The 19,955-nt window shown below is 31.3% G+C and overlaps 1 protein-coding gene across 3 annotated transcripts; it reads right to left on the minus strand.

Moving 5' to 3' along the window:
• Positions 1–1,479: 1,479 nt before the first annotated feature.
• On the minus strand, positions 1,480–14,603 carry LOC118051584 (lysine--tRNA ligase, cytoplasmic). Of its 3 annotated transcripts, none has more exons than XM_073406061.1 (17): positions 14,433–14,603; positions 14,259–14,334; positions 13,329–13,400; positions 13,061–13,226; positions 12,883–12,976; positions 12,266–12,351; positions 11,027–11,142; positions 10,888–10,950; positions 10,159–10,284; positions 9,776–10,058; positions 9,589–9,685; positions 9,337–9,493; positions 8,631–8,774; positions 8,453–8,521; positions 8,226–8,369; positions 8,029–8,080; positions 1,480–1,664 (listed from the first exon to the last, which is right to left on the minus strand). In XM_073406061.1, the coding sequence occupies exons 1-17, from the start codon at positions 14,480–14,482 to the stop codon at positions 1,495–1,497; spliced, it is 1,965 nt and encodes a 654-aa protein (XP_073262162.1). In that variant the 5' UTR covers positions 14,483–14,603; the 3' UTR covers positions 1,480–1,494. The 3 variants fall into 3 exon arrangements, with proteins under 3 accessions (XP_073262162.1, XP_034918145.1, XP_034918144.1); XM_035062254.2 differs by lacking the exon at positions 1,480–1,664 and adding an exon at positions 7,408–7,687 and having other exon boundaries at positions 14,433–14,602; XM_035062253.2 differs by lacking the exon at positions 1,480–1,664 and having other exon boundaries at positions 7,695–8,080; positions 14,433–14,602.
• Between the last annotated feature and the right edge of the window lie 5,352 nt (positions 14,604–19,955).

The raw sequence follows: 19,955 nt of genomic DNA on the forward strand, positions 1-19,955 counted from the left end.
CGTTGCTGATACAATATCAGCAACGGATTATCCGTTGCTGATTGTAAATAATTATTCAATCAGCAACGGAAAATCCGTTGCTGATTTTGTCAATCAGCAACGGATTATCCGTTGCTATGAAATCAGCAACGGATAAATCCGTTGCTAAAAAATCAGCAACGACAAATCTGCATCCGATATTTGCCGTTGCTGATTCCGTTGCTAAATTATTTTAGCAACGGATTTTAGTTTTATTTGCAACGGAATGGTCCGTTGCTAATTACTATATTTTTTAGTAGTGCGTGATGGACCAGCATCTTTCAACTCATGACGATTTTATTTTTTAGGGAAAACTTTTCTATATATATATATAAATTAATATTCTCGCCAGAGCCCCATCCCATTTGTCCCACCTGATTGTTTTGGCACTAGCAAAGAAAGCTTCCTCTCCTAATATTAAATAGAAAAAGAAAAGAAAAGAGAGGAGGATATAAACAAAAATGACCATCAGAATAGACTAAAGAGAAAAGACTGCGAATTATTGCCACTAGAGAAACTAAGCATCTCCTTTGAGATTACAAGTGATTATACCCACCAATTTGTGTCCACCAGTGCTTTATTCTGGGTGGTGCAGTTTGTTTTTACTCCTTTCTCATCATACAGATTCTTGAAAATGAGCGTGGCTTGTTTCAAGGATGAAATGATACAGGTGCGAGAAAAAAAGCCATAGCTACACTTGTTCTTCAGCAATATCTATATGGCCTTTAGACTTTAATGCAGTGTAAAGGCTTTCTGGAGAAATGGTATTTGGTCGGATGCTTTGAATCAGCAGGCGCTGCAATGGCTTTAAATAATGGAGAATATGGAAAGTGCACAAGATCCACTAGCCAAGTGGTTTTATTACACGTTGCCTGTCTTTGTCATTGATCAAGTTTCTTCTGTTTTTCTCATTTGATGGCCATAATTTTGCAACCAGTCGATACCCATCTAGCTACCTGGTTGGTTATGGCTCCATGTCCACAGGATGTTTTCGCTTTTTGTTTGGTTATGGTCATATCCTATGAGTTATGTTTTCAATGAGGTTTTCTGCGTTGAGTTATGTTTTTTTTTTTAATTAATATGGATGTTTTGATAATTTATATATTTTTTTTTGAATAATCTTATGAATTTTAAAATTAATGATTATATAAGTTTTTTAGTGACATTGAGAATACTCAAACTTATAATAATTAAAAAACAAATTCAAAACCTGATTAATTGAGCTATCCATCAAGATTTTGCATTATGCGTGTTTGTTGGGAAAAGGATGTCTAAACATCCCCACGCATTAATTTGTAAGAAATTTCTTATAAATTATCCATCTTATAATATATTCATTTGAATTAATCTAGACAGAGCTTATTTGAATTATATCGAAAACGAATTTAATATAATGTATGAGAAAATGGCATTAAACAAGTCGATTAGCATGATAAAATAATAACAAGAAAAGATAGAAGGTGTTAGAGCAAGGCATCAAAATGAGCACGCTTTTGATGTCAGATGTCCACTCCTTTGGGACACACTCCCTGTTTTATCTTTAACAATAAATGAAAAGGGAAGCCTCATGCATTTAAAACACCTAGTCTTGGACCAGTTACATGTTGCTATCTTGCTGCTCCTAACAAAATTGCTTGCATGATCCTCTACCAAAAAAAAAAAAAACGGGGGAGGGGGAATCAAAAAGCATGATATATACCTCCATTTTTGGGAAGGGACAAAAGTATAAAAGGATTAAAAAATTGATGTAATTAAGTGACTACATGTGCACTAAAAAGGCCACTCAAAAAGCATGATACATCCATTGTAGGAAGGGACAAAGGTTAGAAAACAATGATGTAATTAAGTAACTACATTAAAAGAAAGTAAAAGGGGCAGTTGTTTTATTATATTCATTCTTTTATACATCATTGTAGATTAAAATAATAATTTTTTAAAATTTTTAATTTGATCCTCAATCTTTTATTTTATACAATTGAACTCTTTTAGACCTAAATTAATAGCAAGCTATTTTTTTTTAAAAGAGGGTGAAATTAAAAAACAAAGGATCAAAGTGAAAAATACAGGCAAAATAGGTGGCAAATTCTAATTTCATCCATAAATTTTAGTTTGGTCCCCTATTTTTTTTTTAACTTAATAGGTGATCAATCCCTTAAGTTTTTAAAAATTCAATTTTAATGTCAAACTTTATTTTCATCATTTTCAGTAAAGAGAGCTCCCTGAATTCTAGCATAGAAAGAAAAGGTTTGTCATTGACACCTATTTCGATCACAAAAATGATTAACATTGGTGTCAATAGGTTCCATCAGGTAAATGGAGTCTTTTGATAGTTATTGTAAGCCTAAAAAACCAAATCTAGGTCTAGGATGAGATATTTTATTCAATTTGATTTTGTAGTTTGGACTGTTTATGTTGGTTTCTTGATATTTTAAGAGTATTTATAAAGAGTTTTTGGGTTGAAATGAGTTTTTTGAGTAAAAAAAATCATAGCCTTGATTTTCTAATAAGAGTCTGAGTTGGTATATAACATGTCGTCTGTCATTTGTTTCAAAAAACATTAGGGCGGGTGATAGGTCGTTTACTTATTTAAATAAAAAAAATAACAACTTTGTACACGAGCTTAGGCATAAAGGCCCACACATTTATGATTTTCCTTTCAAAGGCCTAGGGTGCACTACTGGGCTTCTTTTCAACCCTTTTTTTTTAATATGTTTAAGTTATATATGAATTTTAAAAAAAAAATATTGAACCCAATTAATTATATAACCTAAATCACAACTTCAATGAATTAAGCCACATTACTTTAGCTATTTTATGCATTTTTTTTTCTTAATTAAAAAAAAAAACATAATTTCACTCGTTGTTAACAATGATTTGTCTTTACTATCTTATATAGACTTACATGTCTTTCATGGTTTTTTTTTTTTTAAAAAAAATTGTGTATGAAAAATAATCTACGGGATAAAAAAATTATTGAATTTGATGGTATGCATGACTTACATCATAAGTTTGGTTGGTTTATCAAAATTCACATGATGTTTTTTTAATTAAGAGTTGTTTTTTACTATTTGTGTCCTTTAACATTAAGTTAGAAATTTAGGTTTTTTTAGCTAATCCAACTGTTGGCGAATTGAAGCATCTATAAGTTTTGATCTCGAAGGAAGAGGGGCTAACAAGGACAGAGGCCCTGCAAGGAAAGAAATCTTTTCGGGCCACCTCCTTTAATAAATTAGATTTTTCTTTTTAAGAATGAAAAAAAAATTGACCGCTTCTATGATTTTTTTCTTTCTCTAATTTGACTCCAATAAACTAAAATTCTTTGCTCTGTCCCTGCCGGAAACAAAATAAAGGTAAAATTTAGATCAAGAAGTGAAAAACCCATGATTCAAAATCTCTTCTTTTATTTGAAATTGAAAGACTTGCTGCTTGTTTTGCGGCTTTGCAACTTGTGGTTCGATTTGAGGTTTTGGTGCTTGAGGTTCTTGTTCTTCTTGTTGCGAAAGAGAGGACTTGGGATCTTGGAGGGAATGATGGAATGGGATTTGGTTCTAAAATGGAATTCACAATTTGAATAGAGAATCGGAGCACCATTGTTTTTTATGATGTGCGTAGCTCTCGGTGTTTGAAATTTTAGATGAAAATATTCTTTATTATTTTATTTTATTTGTGAATCTTAGGTTTTATTTTTTATTTTCTCTTTTTATTTCTCTTTTTTTTTTAAATAAACCCAATAAATAACTTACAGAATTTCTCACTCGACATCACCATCCACATCATAAAGTTATCTAGTGCTTTAATAAATCAGGTGGTTGCCGGAGTAACACTGCTGGTGAGTCTAAAGAGGTACAAAATAACAGTCATTGGTTTCAAATCATGGATCATGCGCATTTGATTTACTATTATTTTGTCCAAAATTTGTGGATTTTCTTACCAAACCCCACTAAAGACAGTCTTTGGACTGCTCAAGATACCAAATGTGCTCTCGTTTAGAACGTTGCCCTAAAATCACTCCATGTATAGCCGCAAGAGTTTATCAGACAAAATCTTAAAATTATTCTCGGATTTCTTAGCTGCCCCCGATAACTGGAGGGGCTACTTTTATTTCTCTTATAAGACTTACTGCCTGTTTTTTGTTTTAGCTGCGGGGCCACATGTAAGAAAAAAATTAATTTTTTTCTTTGAATTATATATTTTTTTCAGTGTTTTATAATCTTTTTGATAATTTGATATGAGAATATATTTCGAAATTTTTTCTTTGAAAATTTGGCTCTGTGTCCACTGGGAAGGCCTTTTTTTTTTTTTTGTAAGGCCTATAGTTAAACTTCTATTACAAGAAGAACATGGACATGAAAACTGAAAGGTTCAAAAGCTTTAGCCCATATAGCACCAGACCTGGGCGTAGAGAGAAATATTGAGGCTCGAGAAAAGAAGTTGGGTTTTCGGAATAATTCACTACGCACCTCTCAATAAGCAGCCCTTTTAAGTCTTCAGAGGCTGTTTATTAAAGAGTTTACGTCTGTGTTTCAAGCAAAATTGCAAGCGCAATCTATTTGATAATCTCAAATATGGTTTATTGTGTTTAAAAGATCCACCTAGATTAAAAAAATACAGATTTATGAAAAGCAATTTTCATTTGTTTTCTGCAAACCTGCAAACATTTTCAGTAAACAAGATCAGATCAGTGAAGTGTGATTTTACTGTTGGCGTGAACAATGAACTCACTCTCCACTATTTCGGCCAAACTGGATCCGGTCCAAAACTAAATGCATTGAACCTCATTTAACTCAGTTAAAAAAAAATTATTTTTATTTTTATTTTTAATTGTGTTTTATTTGAAAAGTTAGAAGAAAATCGCTTGATGACGTATCATTTACAGAAACCATGGAAAATATAGTTTTTGTTGGACAGATTTTACACATGATAAAATTATATATAGTTTAATGGAATAATAAAAAATATTTTATATCAATATTATTTATTTTATAATATAATAACAGTGATTAAATTTATAATATTTAAATTAGGTTTTTTTAAAAACCAAGTTTAAACTATCACAGCTTTCAAACCTGATAACAAAAACCTTTCCATACAATCACAAAGCAAGCAAAAAGAAATGATAAGGAGATGAGAAAAGAGAGATACATAAATATTCAATATTGTTTCAACATTTTTATCCTACTTCACTTCTCCAGTTAAGGGTTTTTAGCTTCTATTATTATCATTCTATCGTCTTCTTCACGCTTAAGTCCTCACCTTTTACAAGACTAAATCTTTATCAAAGCCTAAATATTTAACTTTTCACTAATCAGATTCACTAAAAAATCTCTATGAAATCTCAAATGGTTTCAAGTATTATAATTTGTTTTTCGTTCTTGACCTTCATCAATCCTTTCCTTATTTATTTGATGATTTCTTGAATGTTTTAAACATGTCTCTATGTGTGTGGTGTGTGTGTGGAGGGAGGGTTGCAGTTACAATTATGTTACATGTAGTATATTAACATATTCTTAGTTTTATGGAATACATAATGAGTAATTAATATAATATACATATATAAAATCAATATTTTATTATCAATATTTATGTTATCATTAAAATATATAATTAAGGCCTCGTTTGTTTTCTTGGAAACTGATTTCCGGAAACTAGTTTCCAAACTTTCCTGTGTTTGTTTGTCATTAGAAAAGTTGGTCAACGAAAAATACTTTCCGGTCAACGGAAAATATTTTCTGGTAAACGGAGAACATTTTCCGGTCAACGGAAAATACTTTCCAGTCAATTTTAGTCAATGAAAAATTTGGTTTGGTTTTCATAAAAGTGTTTTCCCTTTAGCTGTGTTTATTTTCCGGAAAGTGGTTTCCGAGAAATCACTTTCCAAACTTTCTTATGTTTGTTTGCCATTAGAAAAGTTGGTCAATGGAAAACACTTTCCAGTAAAAGAAAAATTTGGCTTGGTTTTCAGGAAAGTGTTTTCCTAAAAAATTTGAGGGAAAACACTTTCCGGAAGTTGTGAAAAATTTAGAAATGTCATTATTTGCTGATTATATCAAATTTGATCCTCAAACTTTTGATCGCTATATATATTTTGTTTTTAATATTTATTTTCAATTTCATCTCTTAAAATTTTATTTTTATATTAATTTTGATCCTTATTTTTATAATTGTTATTTGCTTTTTTCTTATCATTTTTTTATTGAAAATTTTTATCTATCAGATTTGATCCTCATTCTTTTGATTGTTACTTATTTTATTTGAAATAATTTATGAAATGTTGATTATTATTATTTTAATTTCTTCATCTTTTATTTTTTTTAATTTTTTAGATTTGATCTCTATTATTTTGATTATTATTTATTTTATTTAAGATAATTTATATATAAAAAAAAAAAATTTCAATTTTATTCTCATTCAACTTTTTAATTTGTAAGATTTGTTTCTTATTATTTTAATAAACTTGAGAAAAATAAAACGTTAATAAGTTATTTTCCAGCTCATTTTCCATAACATAACTAAACACTGGAAAGTGTTTTCCAGCTTATTTTTCATTACACTACCAAACATCGAAAAATACTTTCTCGGAATTCACTTTCCAAAAGAAAACTACTTTCCAGCAAACAAACAGGTCTAAATCATTATTATAGCTATAAGGTTAATAATTATACATAAATTGCCTTACTTCGTGCAGGAATTGTAGGAGCTCACTGACATGAGCCACCATTAAATCACACTTTTTTATGAATTCCATTGTAAATACATATAGGAAATTCTTACCAAATTAACAAACAAAAAAATATTATCCATTGCTTTACAAGATTCAATAATAAAATTCACTTATCAAATGTGAACCAGTGGTTGATATTTTTTTTGTTGGTCATTTCAATAAGAATAACATTACTCCTAAAAGTAAAAATGTAAATTTATGAGATCCAAATTGGGTAAGTAAAAGCAAATTGCATAGCTGATATTTAGTGGGTAATTTACTATTTTTTTCAATTAAAAAACTCTCTCTCTCTCTCTCTCACTCACACACACATACACTATACAATCTAAGATAATTTGCTATGTGTTTCTAGCTTAATGAACTCATCGGATACCATTTCAAGCCCTTCTACGTTAAAAAAAGAAAGATTCAAAGATGTGAAAGCTGAAAAAAAGTAGTTTTGAGGTGATTCACTGTTTATCATATAAACACCGTGCTCTCAAAAATTTTTAAAATTTGTTTTTCACTTAAAATTAATATTTTTTTATCATTTTGATGCACTGATATCAAAAATAATTTTTAAAAAATAAAAAAAATATTATTTTAATTTATTTATGAATAAAAAACACTTTGAAAAACAATCGCAGTCACACTCTCAAACATATTTAACAAGATCATAACACGACACAAGACAAAGTGAATGTTTTTTTATAATAATAAAACTAAAAAAAATCAATCTCGAAATGATGCAACTCATAGTCAAGAACTGTAACAAAAGCACATCTTATATATTTAATGAACTCATCGGATACCATTTCAAGCCCTTCTACGTTAAGAGACCACACATAAATTTCAAATATTTATCAGTCCGGGGGGGGGGGGGGGATCCTGTACTTGACAACACAGCCAACTCTATAACTTACCGAAGGTTCATGCTCCAGATCTCAGAATTTCAGACAGCCGAAGTAGCTGCAGTAACAAAAAAACAAGTATTAAATGGCAAATGACAAGCACCAAGTAAAACTGTGTTGGTGAAACATGTATCTCTAGTCTACAAGTGGATTGAACCACCAAGTAAAACTGTGTTGGTGAAACATGCATCTCTAGTCTACAAGTGGATTGAACTATGCATCTTTTTGTGTAACCTCTATCCCTGTAAGTGCTTAGGGTGATTACAACAAATAAGAATGCAGTCGCATATAGCTAAATACAGCCAAAATATCCTATGATTGTGAGAAGAAAGGGGAGGTGCAATGCAAGAGGATTTAAAGAAAGCATTAGTAGGATTCAGGAGTCAGGATGACAAGTACCTTTAGCAGAAGGTTCATCCTGAGGCTTCATAGCAGGGAAGAGAAGTACCTCCTGCCCCCAAAAAGCAAGCAGAAATATGAGTGATAGATGAAAATTAAAACCCTGTGCTGAAATGGTAGCGAGTGTAGCAGCATTGGCAAGCAAACATGTGGACACGCAAATAAAATAAAATATGAAGAGCTGATTTGGCACAAACCTTTATATTCTGTGAATCAGTTAACAACATAGCTAACCGATCAATACCCAATCCCCATCCACCAGTAGGAGGCAATCCATATTCAAGAGCGGTACAAAACGTTTCATCCAAAGCCATTGCTTCATCATCACCTGATTGTCGATCCTGAAATTTGGAAACAATTTGTTTTCAGGTATAATTTCCAGTCATTAGACTGACATTGCAAACTGCAAAATGATGTGGGTTACCTTGAGTTGCGATTCAAATCGTTCACGTTGTACCACAGGGTCATTCAATTCAGTGTATGCATTGCAAAGCTGAGCAGTCACAGAGTATCAAACAATATAAGAGGCGCAAATCGAAGTATAAGTAGTAGATGAATTGAAGAGGAACGAAAAGTATGAATGATGCAATTGAGAAAAATACCTCATGCTTGTTGACAAACAATTCAAAGCGTTCAGTCAAGCCTGGTTTCGATCTATGCCACTTTGCCAAAGGACTCATAATCTCAGGATGGTTAATGATGAAGGCAGGGTTTACACAAGTCTCTTCCAGAAAATGTCCCACCAGCTGCAGACAGAAAAATTACAATAACATGAACCTTGAACAGTTGCTTGGTCCTTTTTTAATGCTTAAAACAACTCAGCTTTTGACCTAAAAATTAACTCAAAATCAGTACAGCACACTCCATTATCTCAAAATCAGTACAGCACGCTCCATTATCAGTAATTACTTCATCTCTATATGTAAAAAGTATGCATCGAAGTGTAATTTTGTTTCAAACAATGAATTATGTGTAAATGGGTATCAAAGGCTTCTGTTAGATTTTGGTGTTCAAAACCCCAAACCATAGAAATTCCCACCATTAATTCCCAACAAATGCAGAACACATGAAAAAAAAATGAGAAAACAAATTGAATGAAATACTTTCTAATTTTTCCTTTCATGATTAAAGATTTTCTCAGCGGACCATAGACCTTGTTTCATGCACAAGGCTGACTCATCTACTTGATAGTGAAAGGGTCTCTCTATGGTACACACACAAGGATACAAGGAGAGATCCTTTTTCTCATTCAACGCCATACAATTTTACAACAGTCGACTAAACAAAGAGATGGGGAAGAAGAATTACTTTATCCAGCAAACGAGTTGTCGTTTGAGGAGGGGGGCACTTGACCTCAAACCTCTCACATGCAGCTACAAGATATTTGGTAGCTTCATCACTTGAAAGGTCCTTTGGTATACTGAGGTTGGCCATCTTCTCCAACTCCTCAATCATGTCAATTCGTCTGCAACAGTTAAAAAACTGTGAATTCAATCATCCACGAATAAAGTCAAAAGTTAAAACTATCCTATAGAAGAAAATCAACAATATCTGACAGACCTAAAAGGAGGTGTAAAGTCAATCTCAATTGGATCCTTGTCAAGCCCATTGGCATGGTATTTAATTTTGTAGCCACCTGTAAGTTCCTTGACCATGCCTATTTTAAAAATACAAGTATTTCAGTAAAATTTAAAAAATAAAAACAATGTAAAAACAAATTTTGCAGCTCCCAAATATTCACTCTTACCGCTCAACATTTTCTCAGTGAGTTCCATCAGGTCATTGTAATCAGCATAAGCCATATAGAACTCACAAGTTGTGAACTCTGGATTATGTGTCAAATCAATACCCTCATTCCTAAATTGTTTTCCTATTTCATAAACACGGTCGAGTCCACCAACAACTAACTCTTTAAGAAAGAGTTCGGGTGCAATGCGCATGTACAGTTTCATGTTCAGGTCATTATGATGGGTTACAAATGGACGGGCAGCAGCGCCACCAGCAATCATATTCATCATTGGTGTTTCAACCTGAGCACAAAAGTTGAAAAAATCAGCAAGAAATAAATAGTTACATATGAGGAAAGCATTACAGGTAGAGGCTTGCAGAACAGCAAAATAGATGACTGACCTCCAAGAAATCAAGATTGTCAAGAAAGCTCTTTACATATTTAATGATTTTAGATCTGGTCTTGAATATTTGTCGAACCTCCAAATTCAACATTAGATCTAGATATCGTTGGCGATAACGTGTTTCCTATAACAAAACAATAAAACACATAAATGACTGCTCCAAAGGGACAATGGAAATTGTCAGAGACCCATCATGGAGGCTATTCTTGTGCTAGAAAGAATGGAAAGCATGATCTTATCAGTTTCCCCAAGTATCATTCTAAGTCAACAGAGAATAGAATCAAGACACAAAATTTACAAGTTCAACAGTCACGCAGCTCAAAGATAATATAATGGTTTTATTGCATTATTCACAAAAGAAAACACTATCATAGTTTCAATTGCATGACTATTTTGAGTTGGTATTCCGCTGTTCAAGCATTACAAGACAGCAAGTCATGCAACTTAGCTAACATCATTACTAGTAAGGCTAATTCAACTATATCTAGCTAAAAATCTTAGCCAGAAGGTCAGCTTCATCCATTATCCTTTCTAGGCAAATTCATCCACTCTGACAGTAACACAGACAACAAAACTAATTCAACCACTCAAATAGTAAATGTAATTGACAAGCACAGCAAACTGGTCTTGTTTAGAAAGTCGTCCATCCAAAAAAAGAGTTAACAAAGAATTGAGAAGAAAAGAGACCTGATCTTTCAAACAGACTTGATTTCTTTTGGCTAAATACCTGATCTTTTAAAATATATGCCTCAGGGTTCCTGACCGTTCCCGGGGCCCAAACCTCAGATTTCTGTAGAACAAGGACACAATTCCATCATAATATAATTTCAGCCTGAAGCAACAGAGTAACAATAAAAGTTTCTAACCTTCACACAAGCATCCGAGCCAGGGCCAGCTTTCTGCCTTGGCATCATGTGCAGACAATGAGATAAAACCGTAAAAGATGTTGGAAAGATGCTCAACTCTCCCCTTTTGGTTTTTCCTGAATTAGAAAAAAGAAATAGGTAACAAATAAAAAAAGGAAAAACTAACATAATTGAAAGGATGAATTCCTAGCATAATCTATATTTAAGATTGAGAAAAAAAATGACAAGATTACAGTATAGCATAGCATCCATAGCAAGATGCCTCCAGTAAAAATTACTCGTTCAATCTGACTTTGAATAAAACAGAAGGGAGCAATATTTTTGCAAATGCCTCAACATAATAATCAAAATAGTCCAAACAGGAAAAAATAAAAAAGATGCTTCCTCTCAAGTCTTGTTTGGTTGGATCATGTCTTTAATTATTCTGCTGACACATTGATAGAAAAATACAAATGAATGCCCATGTGCAAGCATGCAGACAACAAGGGTATACTTGCCACATACAGAGAGAACTTTTTATTACACTTCTATAAAACGGAGATATTGATCAGTTCAATTGTTATAAAATTCACCTAGAATTCTTTAACATCAATATCTCAAATGTTTCAAAAATATGTCCTGGAGAATATAAGTGTAGCTCTCCATTCTCACTTCACTATACACAAGTTGCACTTTTTAGCCAGCACAGAATATAGAGATATGCTTCAAACAGCAGTCCAGTCTTGTGAGCATGGCCATCATGGAAGTTGACAAGTAATTTCTCCAAACTGGGTCTTACATACTTTTCTCAACTAATTCTATGCTTTCTACAAGTATGCATATTCATGGATACATGAGCACATGCACGCATGCACATGCACACACAGAATTGGAGGGAGAGGGCTTAAACATTATGTACAACAAATGAGGTCCAGTTCAACACAAGTTGAACTCATGATTACTCAATCTCAGAGAAAATCAATCACCCCAAGTTTTCAATACAATATTTGTTGCTACGGAGATTTGCATCTCCTATGAACACCTCGATACAAAGTTCAATAGTTATTGGTGGCCTTCAGTTGCAATTAGGTCAGGGCAAAGAAAAGAATTGGGAATGAAATATTTTGTTTGATAGTACAAATATTGAAGGTGAGCTAAGACTCTTGTTTAGTTATTTCTTTGTAGAACATATTATTAGTTAAAAATATAAGATAAATTCAAAAGTTAAGCTTATTAACCAACACTTGTACCACACCAAACCTGGAAATCCGGTGACACCAACAATATCACCACGCTTCACACTTGAGTGGAGCTTAGAAAACTCCCCTTCATCAAGGCCTGACTTGCTGAAATTACAGAAATGAAAAATTATCCATTTGAATGATAAAAGAAGCAAGGAAAGGAGTAGAAAGGAAGAATGGGGTTGGGAGACACAATAGCATGCAACAAATCAATCCAATATATCTGGAAGGAGAAGGGGAGAAATTAGATAATTTAATCAATCAATCAATTGATATGAGCATGCATATAAACTACTGGAATATAAATATAATTATAAAGCATAAGGAAGATCACAATGATCCATCTAAGTAAACGAAATCATATTGTTAACTTCTAACTTAGCACTATCCACATAAAGCAGCTAAAATTAACATAGAGAATGTGAGTTTCAAAAGGTGAAGGTGCTCTTAAAGATGAAAATAGTCGCTGTTACATAATAAGTTGTTGGATTGAACAACAAAAAATGGAATATGTTTTATCGCTTTCAACAAAGGAATCCAAAATGAAGGATTTGTTGCCCATGACCAGGATGAAATGCAACAAACTGAGCATAAACAAGTTTGAAGTGATGAACATATGGACAACATCTAATATACCTTGCATCAGCCATCACCTGGACCTTAGTACCAAGACCATGCAGATCATAAAAGAACAGCTTTGAAGAGGAAGATCGTTTGCTCATTATTCGACCTGGTAGAAAAAAAAACTAAAGTTCAACAAAATGGAACATGAAAACATCCAATTACATAAAACAATAGAATAAAGGTTCCTTACCAGCCAAAGACACAGAAACATCCTCAAGATGCTCTCCATTGCTTAACCCCCCATACTGGTCAATATATTCAGGGATGGTCAGCGTAACTAAAAACTTGTGAGGGTACATATTTTTCCCTTCTGCCTTCTGAGCATCGAGATATTTCAACCTATTCTCATAGTATTGCTGTTAACATAAATCAAAACAAAAAAGCAAACCTTAACAAAACTTCTGTTTTTTGTACTCATCAAGTGCAGACAAGATAAAACAAGAATAAAAAAGTTATACCGTGGGGTCCATATCTTCATCATCAGCTGCCGCTGCAGATTTCTGAACCTGGTTGCTGGCCTTGGCAGCAGCCTTCAAAATGGAGTAACATTATTAAAAGACACAATAAACAGAAATGCACTTAACATAAATAATCATAAATGTTCAAATTAAAACAAAAGGGAAGATAACTTTTTTGTTTTATATGATTGTAAAGGAAAATTCCTTAGGCAATAAGAGGAGCATATTAGATGAAGAACAGCTGTGAAGGCTGAAGAGAACAAAATTTCTGATCAGTGTGCGGGAACCCAAGAGAGAGAGAAAAAACAAAGAAAGCTCAAGAATAGAGTAGAAAATCTCAGAGAAAGAAAAGGGGTGCTTTGGGATAAAAGTTTATGAGGTTCAATTATCAAGCAAATCGCACCCCTTTGGATGTGATTTGCGACGGCATGGAAAACATGAGAATAACACACACAATCCACAATCAATTGGTCTACAATTGTTCTCTTGCCATTCATTTACTATTCCTAGTAAATATAGCAAGCCAATTTCATCTAGATATGAGCAGGCAATAATAAAAAGATTTGGTGAATAAAAATATAGGTCATCTCCATTGACAAACACACACGCACACAAAAACCCGCATGCATTGAAAGCAAAACTTTTTCATCAAGATTTTTTCACTGTTACAAGTCTACTCTGAAGCATCTTAGAAGGAAAGAAATCTTGAAGACTGCAAAATGCCACCTTTCCCTTATAACTAGTCGAGAATTCATCCCTTGTCATTGATGGTTTCCAAACATGAGAATTGAGTAAGTAACTTAGAATTGAAATCAACGCTCCACAATTCCATAGTTTCCAAACAGGCTGTGATTTAGTCATAATTTAAAACCTAAAAAGAAAAGGAATAAAGATAGCATTAAAAGGAAATGAAAAGAAAAGGAAGGAGACCTGTCTAGCTTTATCTTCCTCTTTAAGGCGTCTCTCTTCCTCTTTCTTCTTATTCTTCAATTCCTTCTTCAGCGCACTACAACAATGTTGACATACACAAACCACAATCAAATCCACGTAACAAATTAATTTTAAGCAATAACAAATTAATGAGACACATAGCGAGAGACTTACTTCTTGCTTGTGGTTTTCTCAGCGGGAGCAGAAGCGTCGGTCTCCTCCATTGTTGAATCAGTAACACACGCAGTTCAGGTGTTTGAGAGAGGGAGAGGGAAATGCAGGGGAGGTGTTTGGAAGGCGACTACTGACTGTTGCTGGTGCGTAATTGTTATTATGGTAGTAAAAATAACGCTAGCTAGGGCTTTTATAAAAGGCCTTGAAGGGGGTTTCAGCAGAATAAGCACAACGCGAGACAAGACAAGGACTTTTTTAAAACACTGTTTTAAAATTTTTAATTTTATATATATATTTTAAATTAATTTTTTTATGATTTTAAATAATTTTAATATACTAATATCAAAAATAATTTTTTTAACAAAATATTATTTTAATATATTTTTAAATAAAAATTATTTAAAAAAACAATCATACCTATTCCCAAACAAAAGCTTTTCTCTTAAGGCCCATTTAATGTTAATTTGAAGAAGTTTCATTACAATTATTTTTTAAAATATTTTATATTCAAAATATATTAAAATAATATTTTTTATTTTTAAAAAAATATTTTTAATATTAATATATTAAAATGATTTAAAAATATATATTAATTGGAAGTAAGAAAAAAATAAAAAATAATAATTTTTAAAAAAATATATTTTAAAAATATAAAAATAAACAGACTAATAAAAAAATTTTATTCTTCAAAAGGAGAAAGAAAATGTGCCGAAAACATGCTTACTTGCCCATCACACAAATGCAACCATGACAAGGGTTAAATGTATAAAAAAATTAAAAAATATAGTTAAAATTTGAGAAACCTAAATTATCTCCATGAAAAGAACCAAAATGATTGGCCCGGGAAAAGTCAGTTCTCGCGTATCATATTCCCACGTCCCTCCTTTTCTTGGCCCCCAAGCACCTTACGGATTTTGTCAGCTTTGATGGCTGGCAGTCGTGCATTTTAGTATTTCTTTAACAAGTGTAGGTGACTAAATTCTACCCATTTTACTATTATTATTATTATTATTATTATTATAAATGTATTTCTTGACTGTGCTTGCTTGCTGCCAAAATAATATTAAATTTTGATCTTTGATGTTTGATTTTGAAGAGGTGTTATGATCCTAATCTTTCCACTTTTCTTTTTTTTATTAAAATAAGTGTTCGGGTCAGTTTATATATACTTTGACTAGTTATACGGGCCCTATTTACATATATTTTAACTAATTATACAGGTCTTGAAATTAACAACCATGGTAAATTTTCAGTAGTTTTAAAAAAACTCAAACTCATAATTATTAAAAAAAAAAATTCAAAACCTGATAAATTAAGTTACTGGTGGTATTAATCTTTCACTTTTCTAGCCCTCTGTCTCGAAGACCTCTAGTGTGGGTAATAAAATAATAATAATCAACTCCCATCTTGTTGAATTCCTCTTCAGTTTCCTTTCTCAGACTTTTAAGAGTTTCCAGTATTATTTTATTCACAGTAAATTCAGGTTTTATTACACACATTCAATATGTGATAATAGAAAAATTAAATCATATTATTAAATTGATAATTTTTTGTACGGGTCCGACAATATATGTGTAAAGCCCGGTCCAGAAAATCAGTAAAACGGTGTTGCAAGGGTAATCCTCAATTAAAAGATGGTAAATCAAAACTAACTATAATTGTCGTTATAGACCACATATACAATCGCGCAACTTTTAATTAAAAAAATGAAAGTTTTCAATAAATTTTTTTGAAAATCTTAACGATTCAAGTAAATAAACGATATGAAAAATAATATAATTCAAGAAATGTTGAATAAGCAAATTCAGACATAAATGTAAAATTATTCAATTTTACACTATCAAGCATAACTTTTAATTTAATCATTGGATAAGGCTGGAATTTCTCAAAAAAAATCACCTAACATATTGTTCTATTTTAAGTTAGAATCTCACATCATTCAGTGTTTAGGAAGTCCATATAAATTTACCGAGAAAATACCATAAAATAACACATCGATCATTAGTACGTAATGGTAAAATTGTAAATAAGATAAAAAATTCTTTTTCCCCCCTTCATAAACTTACGGGCAGTTGGAATTAAAGGGGGAGAGACCTTACCTTATTTCTTTTTCTCCTTGTTCTTAGTTTTTCTTTGGGAAATTGGCCAGTGAGATGGAAAATGAGAGGACATTAAGAAAGAAACTACCTTGGAGGCCGCAAATTTGATTGGGAAGAGACGAGAGAGATGTAGTTTCGGCTATAGAGAAAAAGAAACAAATGAATTGAAGAAGAAAGGAGTTGGAAGCTAAAGCTTGCAAGGAAGTTGTTTTGACACCAAAATTGATTATTAATGTATACTTTACTATGAGTTTTATTATTGATTAAGATTTTAAGCAATTTTAAATGAAATTCCCATATCTTTCAAGTTAGGGTTCTTAGTCAAAAATTAAGAAAATTTGCAAAATTGGTTTTAAATGAGTTACTTGGTGTAAAATGAGCTGTGATAAATGTGAAATTATAGAGAGATGAAAAGAGAAAAACTTGGTGTCATGGGGAGTTAAGGGCCAGCCAAATTAAAAAGAAAAGGGAGATTGGTTTAATTGATCTGAATGTTTATAAATTGTATGTGATTAATGTGTATTGTTATGACTTATGAGAATGATAATTTGAGATGAATTTTGTTATTGTATTTAATTATATTTGAATTTGTAGTGCACATTGATTTAGGATTTTTGAAATTTAATTTGAGAAAATGCCTGATTATGGTGTTTTTAGTTAATGAATATGTAATGATTGGTTGTGGTAAAAATTGAGATAGATTAGGGGAAGAAAAAGATCTTGGGGCTGACCATGAATGAGTCCTAAGAAATCTAAATAAATTATTAATATTTTTTTATGAATTGTGATTTATTTGTATGTATTACTGAATTAATAATGTTTGAGAGAGTAATGGTTACTATTATTTATGAAATTGGTTTTCTTAGTGTATTTTCAAGCAAGGTTGTAAATAGAAAAACTAGAAATAATGGAGAAGTAATGATGGATGATTTAAATTGATATAAACTTGATGCAATAAAAGTAAAAAGGTCGGAAAAGAATAAAATTGATTTGAGGAATGTAAATTGTTGTAGAGTAGTGGATTTTATACATGATTTACATATTGCAAATGTGTTTGGGAAAAGGTTGTAAATGTGAAATTTTATGGGATTGTTTGATTTTTAATGTTTATGGGTTGGAGTATTTGATAGTGTGGCAGTGATTGCTTTTCAAAGTATTTTTTGTTGGGAAATGCATCAAAATAATTTTTTTATTTTATTTTTAAAAAATTATTTTTTACATCAACGCATCAAAATGATAAGAAAACATAAAATTATGAATGATTATAACAGCGAAACTAGTAGTAGAAAATTATGTTCAACCGCAATGACGGTAACCTGAATTTAATCGTCATCGGCTGGAACAACAAAACTTGTAAATAACTGTGATCAACCACAATGGCAATGACCAACATGTAATGTGAACGATCATAATGACAATAATCAACATATAAATTATAATCGACCACAACAGTGGAACCTGAAAATAATAAAAGTAGATAAATCAACGACACCAATGGACTATTGTATAGATTGTTCAATGTGTTTGGAAAGAGGAATGATATCAAATGAATTATGCCTTCAAGGCGGGAAATGATGCCTTTAGAGAGGGAAAATGATATTAAATGAAATATGTCTATAGGGAGGGGAATGGTATCAAATGAATTATACCTTTATGGCGGGAAAACAATATCAAATGAATCATGCTTTAAGGGCGAGTAATGATATCATATAAAATATGCATTTGAGGTGAAAAAAATGCTATAATAAAAAAAAATACATTTATGGCAATAACTTTTAATTTAAACTTGTATTGCTCAAGATGGAAAGGGCTAAAAATATTCAAAGGCACAAGTTACAAGTAATGAGAAGAATTGGTGAATGTGGATGATGTAAAACATAAACAAAAATTATCACATAAAATTGATGAGTACATTGTTCATGTACAATACCCAGCATATGTAATGTATAAATCTTAAATATTGAAATGGGTTATTGAATATATTCGATGTAAATCCCAAATTATGATTATTGAAATAGATTTATGAATGTATAATGACATAAGACATGAAATGATAACTATTAAAATGAATAAACAATCGTAGTTGATGAAAACTCCAAGCTAAAATTATAGAAATGAATCAATGAAGTTATAGTTGATGTAAAACATAAATTATGATATTGAAATAAATTGGTGAATACAATAGATATTGGTATGAATTTTGAGTACCAAAATCACTCGGGGGATCTAGGTAATATATGTAAAATAATGAGTTGTGATGATGAATATTGAATCGAGTGAAATGAATATGATTTTTGAGTAAAGTAAAAAGCAATGATTATGGAATTGAGATAATAAATCCTATTATTAAGATAAGGTCGATCGAAAGGTATTGGATTGGGTAAATATGTGTGGTTATTCTAAGGCATAAGCTATGAATAGGGAAATGAAATGGATTAATAAATCCTTTAAAAGTACACGACAATTGAAGTAAAAGTTTGTGTTGTTACAGTACATGTGAATCAATGAATATGATTTCTTTTTTTTCTTCTTCTTTACAAGGGTCTCATGTGATGTATCCGCGAGTTAAAGAAAAAAAAAAAATTGTTTTCTTAATGTTGAATAAAATTTTTTGTTACAATACCCTTTAATGCGCATAAAAACAAATCTGTTACAATACCTCTAAATTTTTTTATTTTTATTTTAAATTCATTATATAAATACTAGAAAAATATTTTATTTTTTTTAATGTAAGAGTTGAAACCCTTTAATATATGTACTCTATATTCACAAGAAAAAAATAATATTTTTTTAATATGACATAAAAAAAAATTTTGTTTAAATACTTCAACTTAAAAGAATAACATAATATCTTTTCAATGTAGGATAAAAAAAAAATTAAATATTCTTTTAAACTTCATTATTTATAACATATATATTCTTATATTCACATGAATTGTTTCTTAATTTTTTTATATGAAATATTAAAACTTTAAATATTTTTTAAAAAATTTTCTAAATTGACCCAAGAAATCCGGGACCCGATCTTTTGACCGAAACAACTTTCAGATTGAATTTGATAACTATGTCCAAAACCTAGTTTCTAAGCCTTATCAATCTCGAGTCGGGATTCATAACTATAACTTGTAAAAATAATTATTGAAAACTTTTGTTGTAATTTTTTTCTGACAAAAAAAAATCACACAAAAATCATACATCATGAAAAATAAAATAAAATAAAATAAATAAAAAGATACATGACAATACAAAAAAACAAACACGACCGCAAGCTAAAAAGGAAAACAACATGGAGTGGAGAGAGACGTGGACTGCAGGAGCTGGTGGCTGGCGAAAGACAATTTTATGAGTGGCTGGCGGGGGTGATTGCTGGTGAAGGGCGGCTATGAGTGGGGAAGAAAATGATAAAGCTAGGGTTTTAATTTAT

This window comes from Populus alba, chromosome 18 (assembly GCF_005239225.2).
Source record: "Populus alba chromosome 18, ASM523922v2, whole genome shotgun sequence".
Lineage (NCBI taxonomy): Eukaryota > Viridiplantae > Streptophyta > Magnoliopsida > Malpighiales > Salicaceae > Populus > Populus alba.

Coding starts and splice junctions, on each gene's coding strand:
- LOC118051584 (XM_073406061.1), bottom strand. CDS start 14,482: ATGGAGGAGACCGACGCTTCTGCTCCCGCTGAGAAAACCACAAGCAAG. Junction 10,951..11,026: donor GCTCGGATGCTTGTGTGAAG/GTTAGAAACTTT, acceptor CTTGTTCTACAG/AAATCTGAGGTTTGGGCCCC. Junction 8,775..9,336: donor CAACTCGTTTGCTGGATAAA/GTAATTCTTCTT, acceptor TTCTGTCTGCAG/CTGGTGGGACATTTTCTGGA.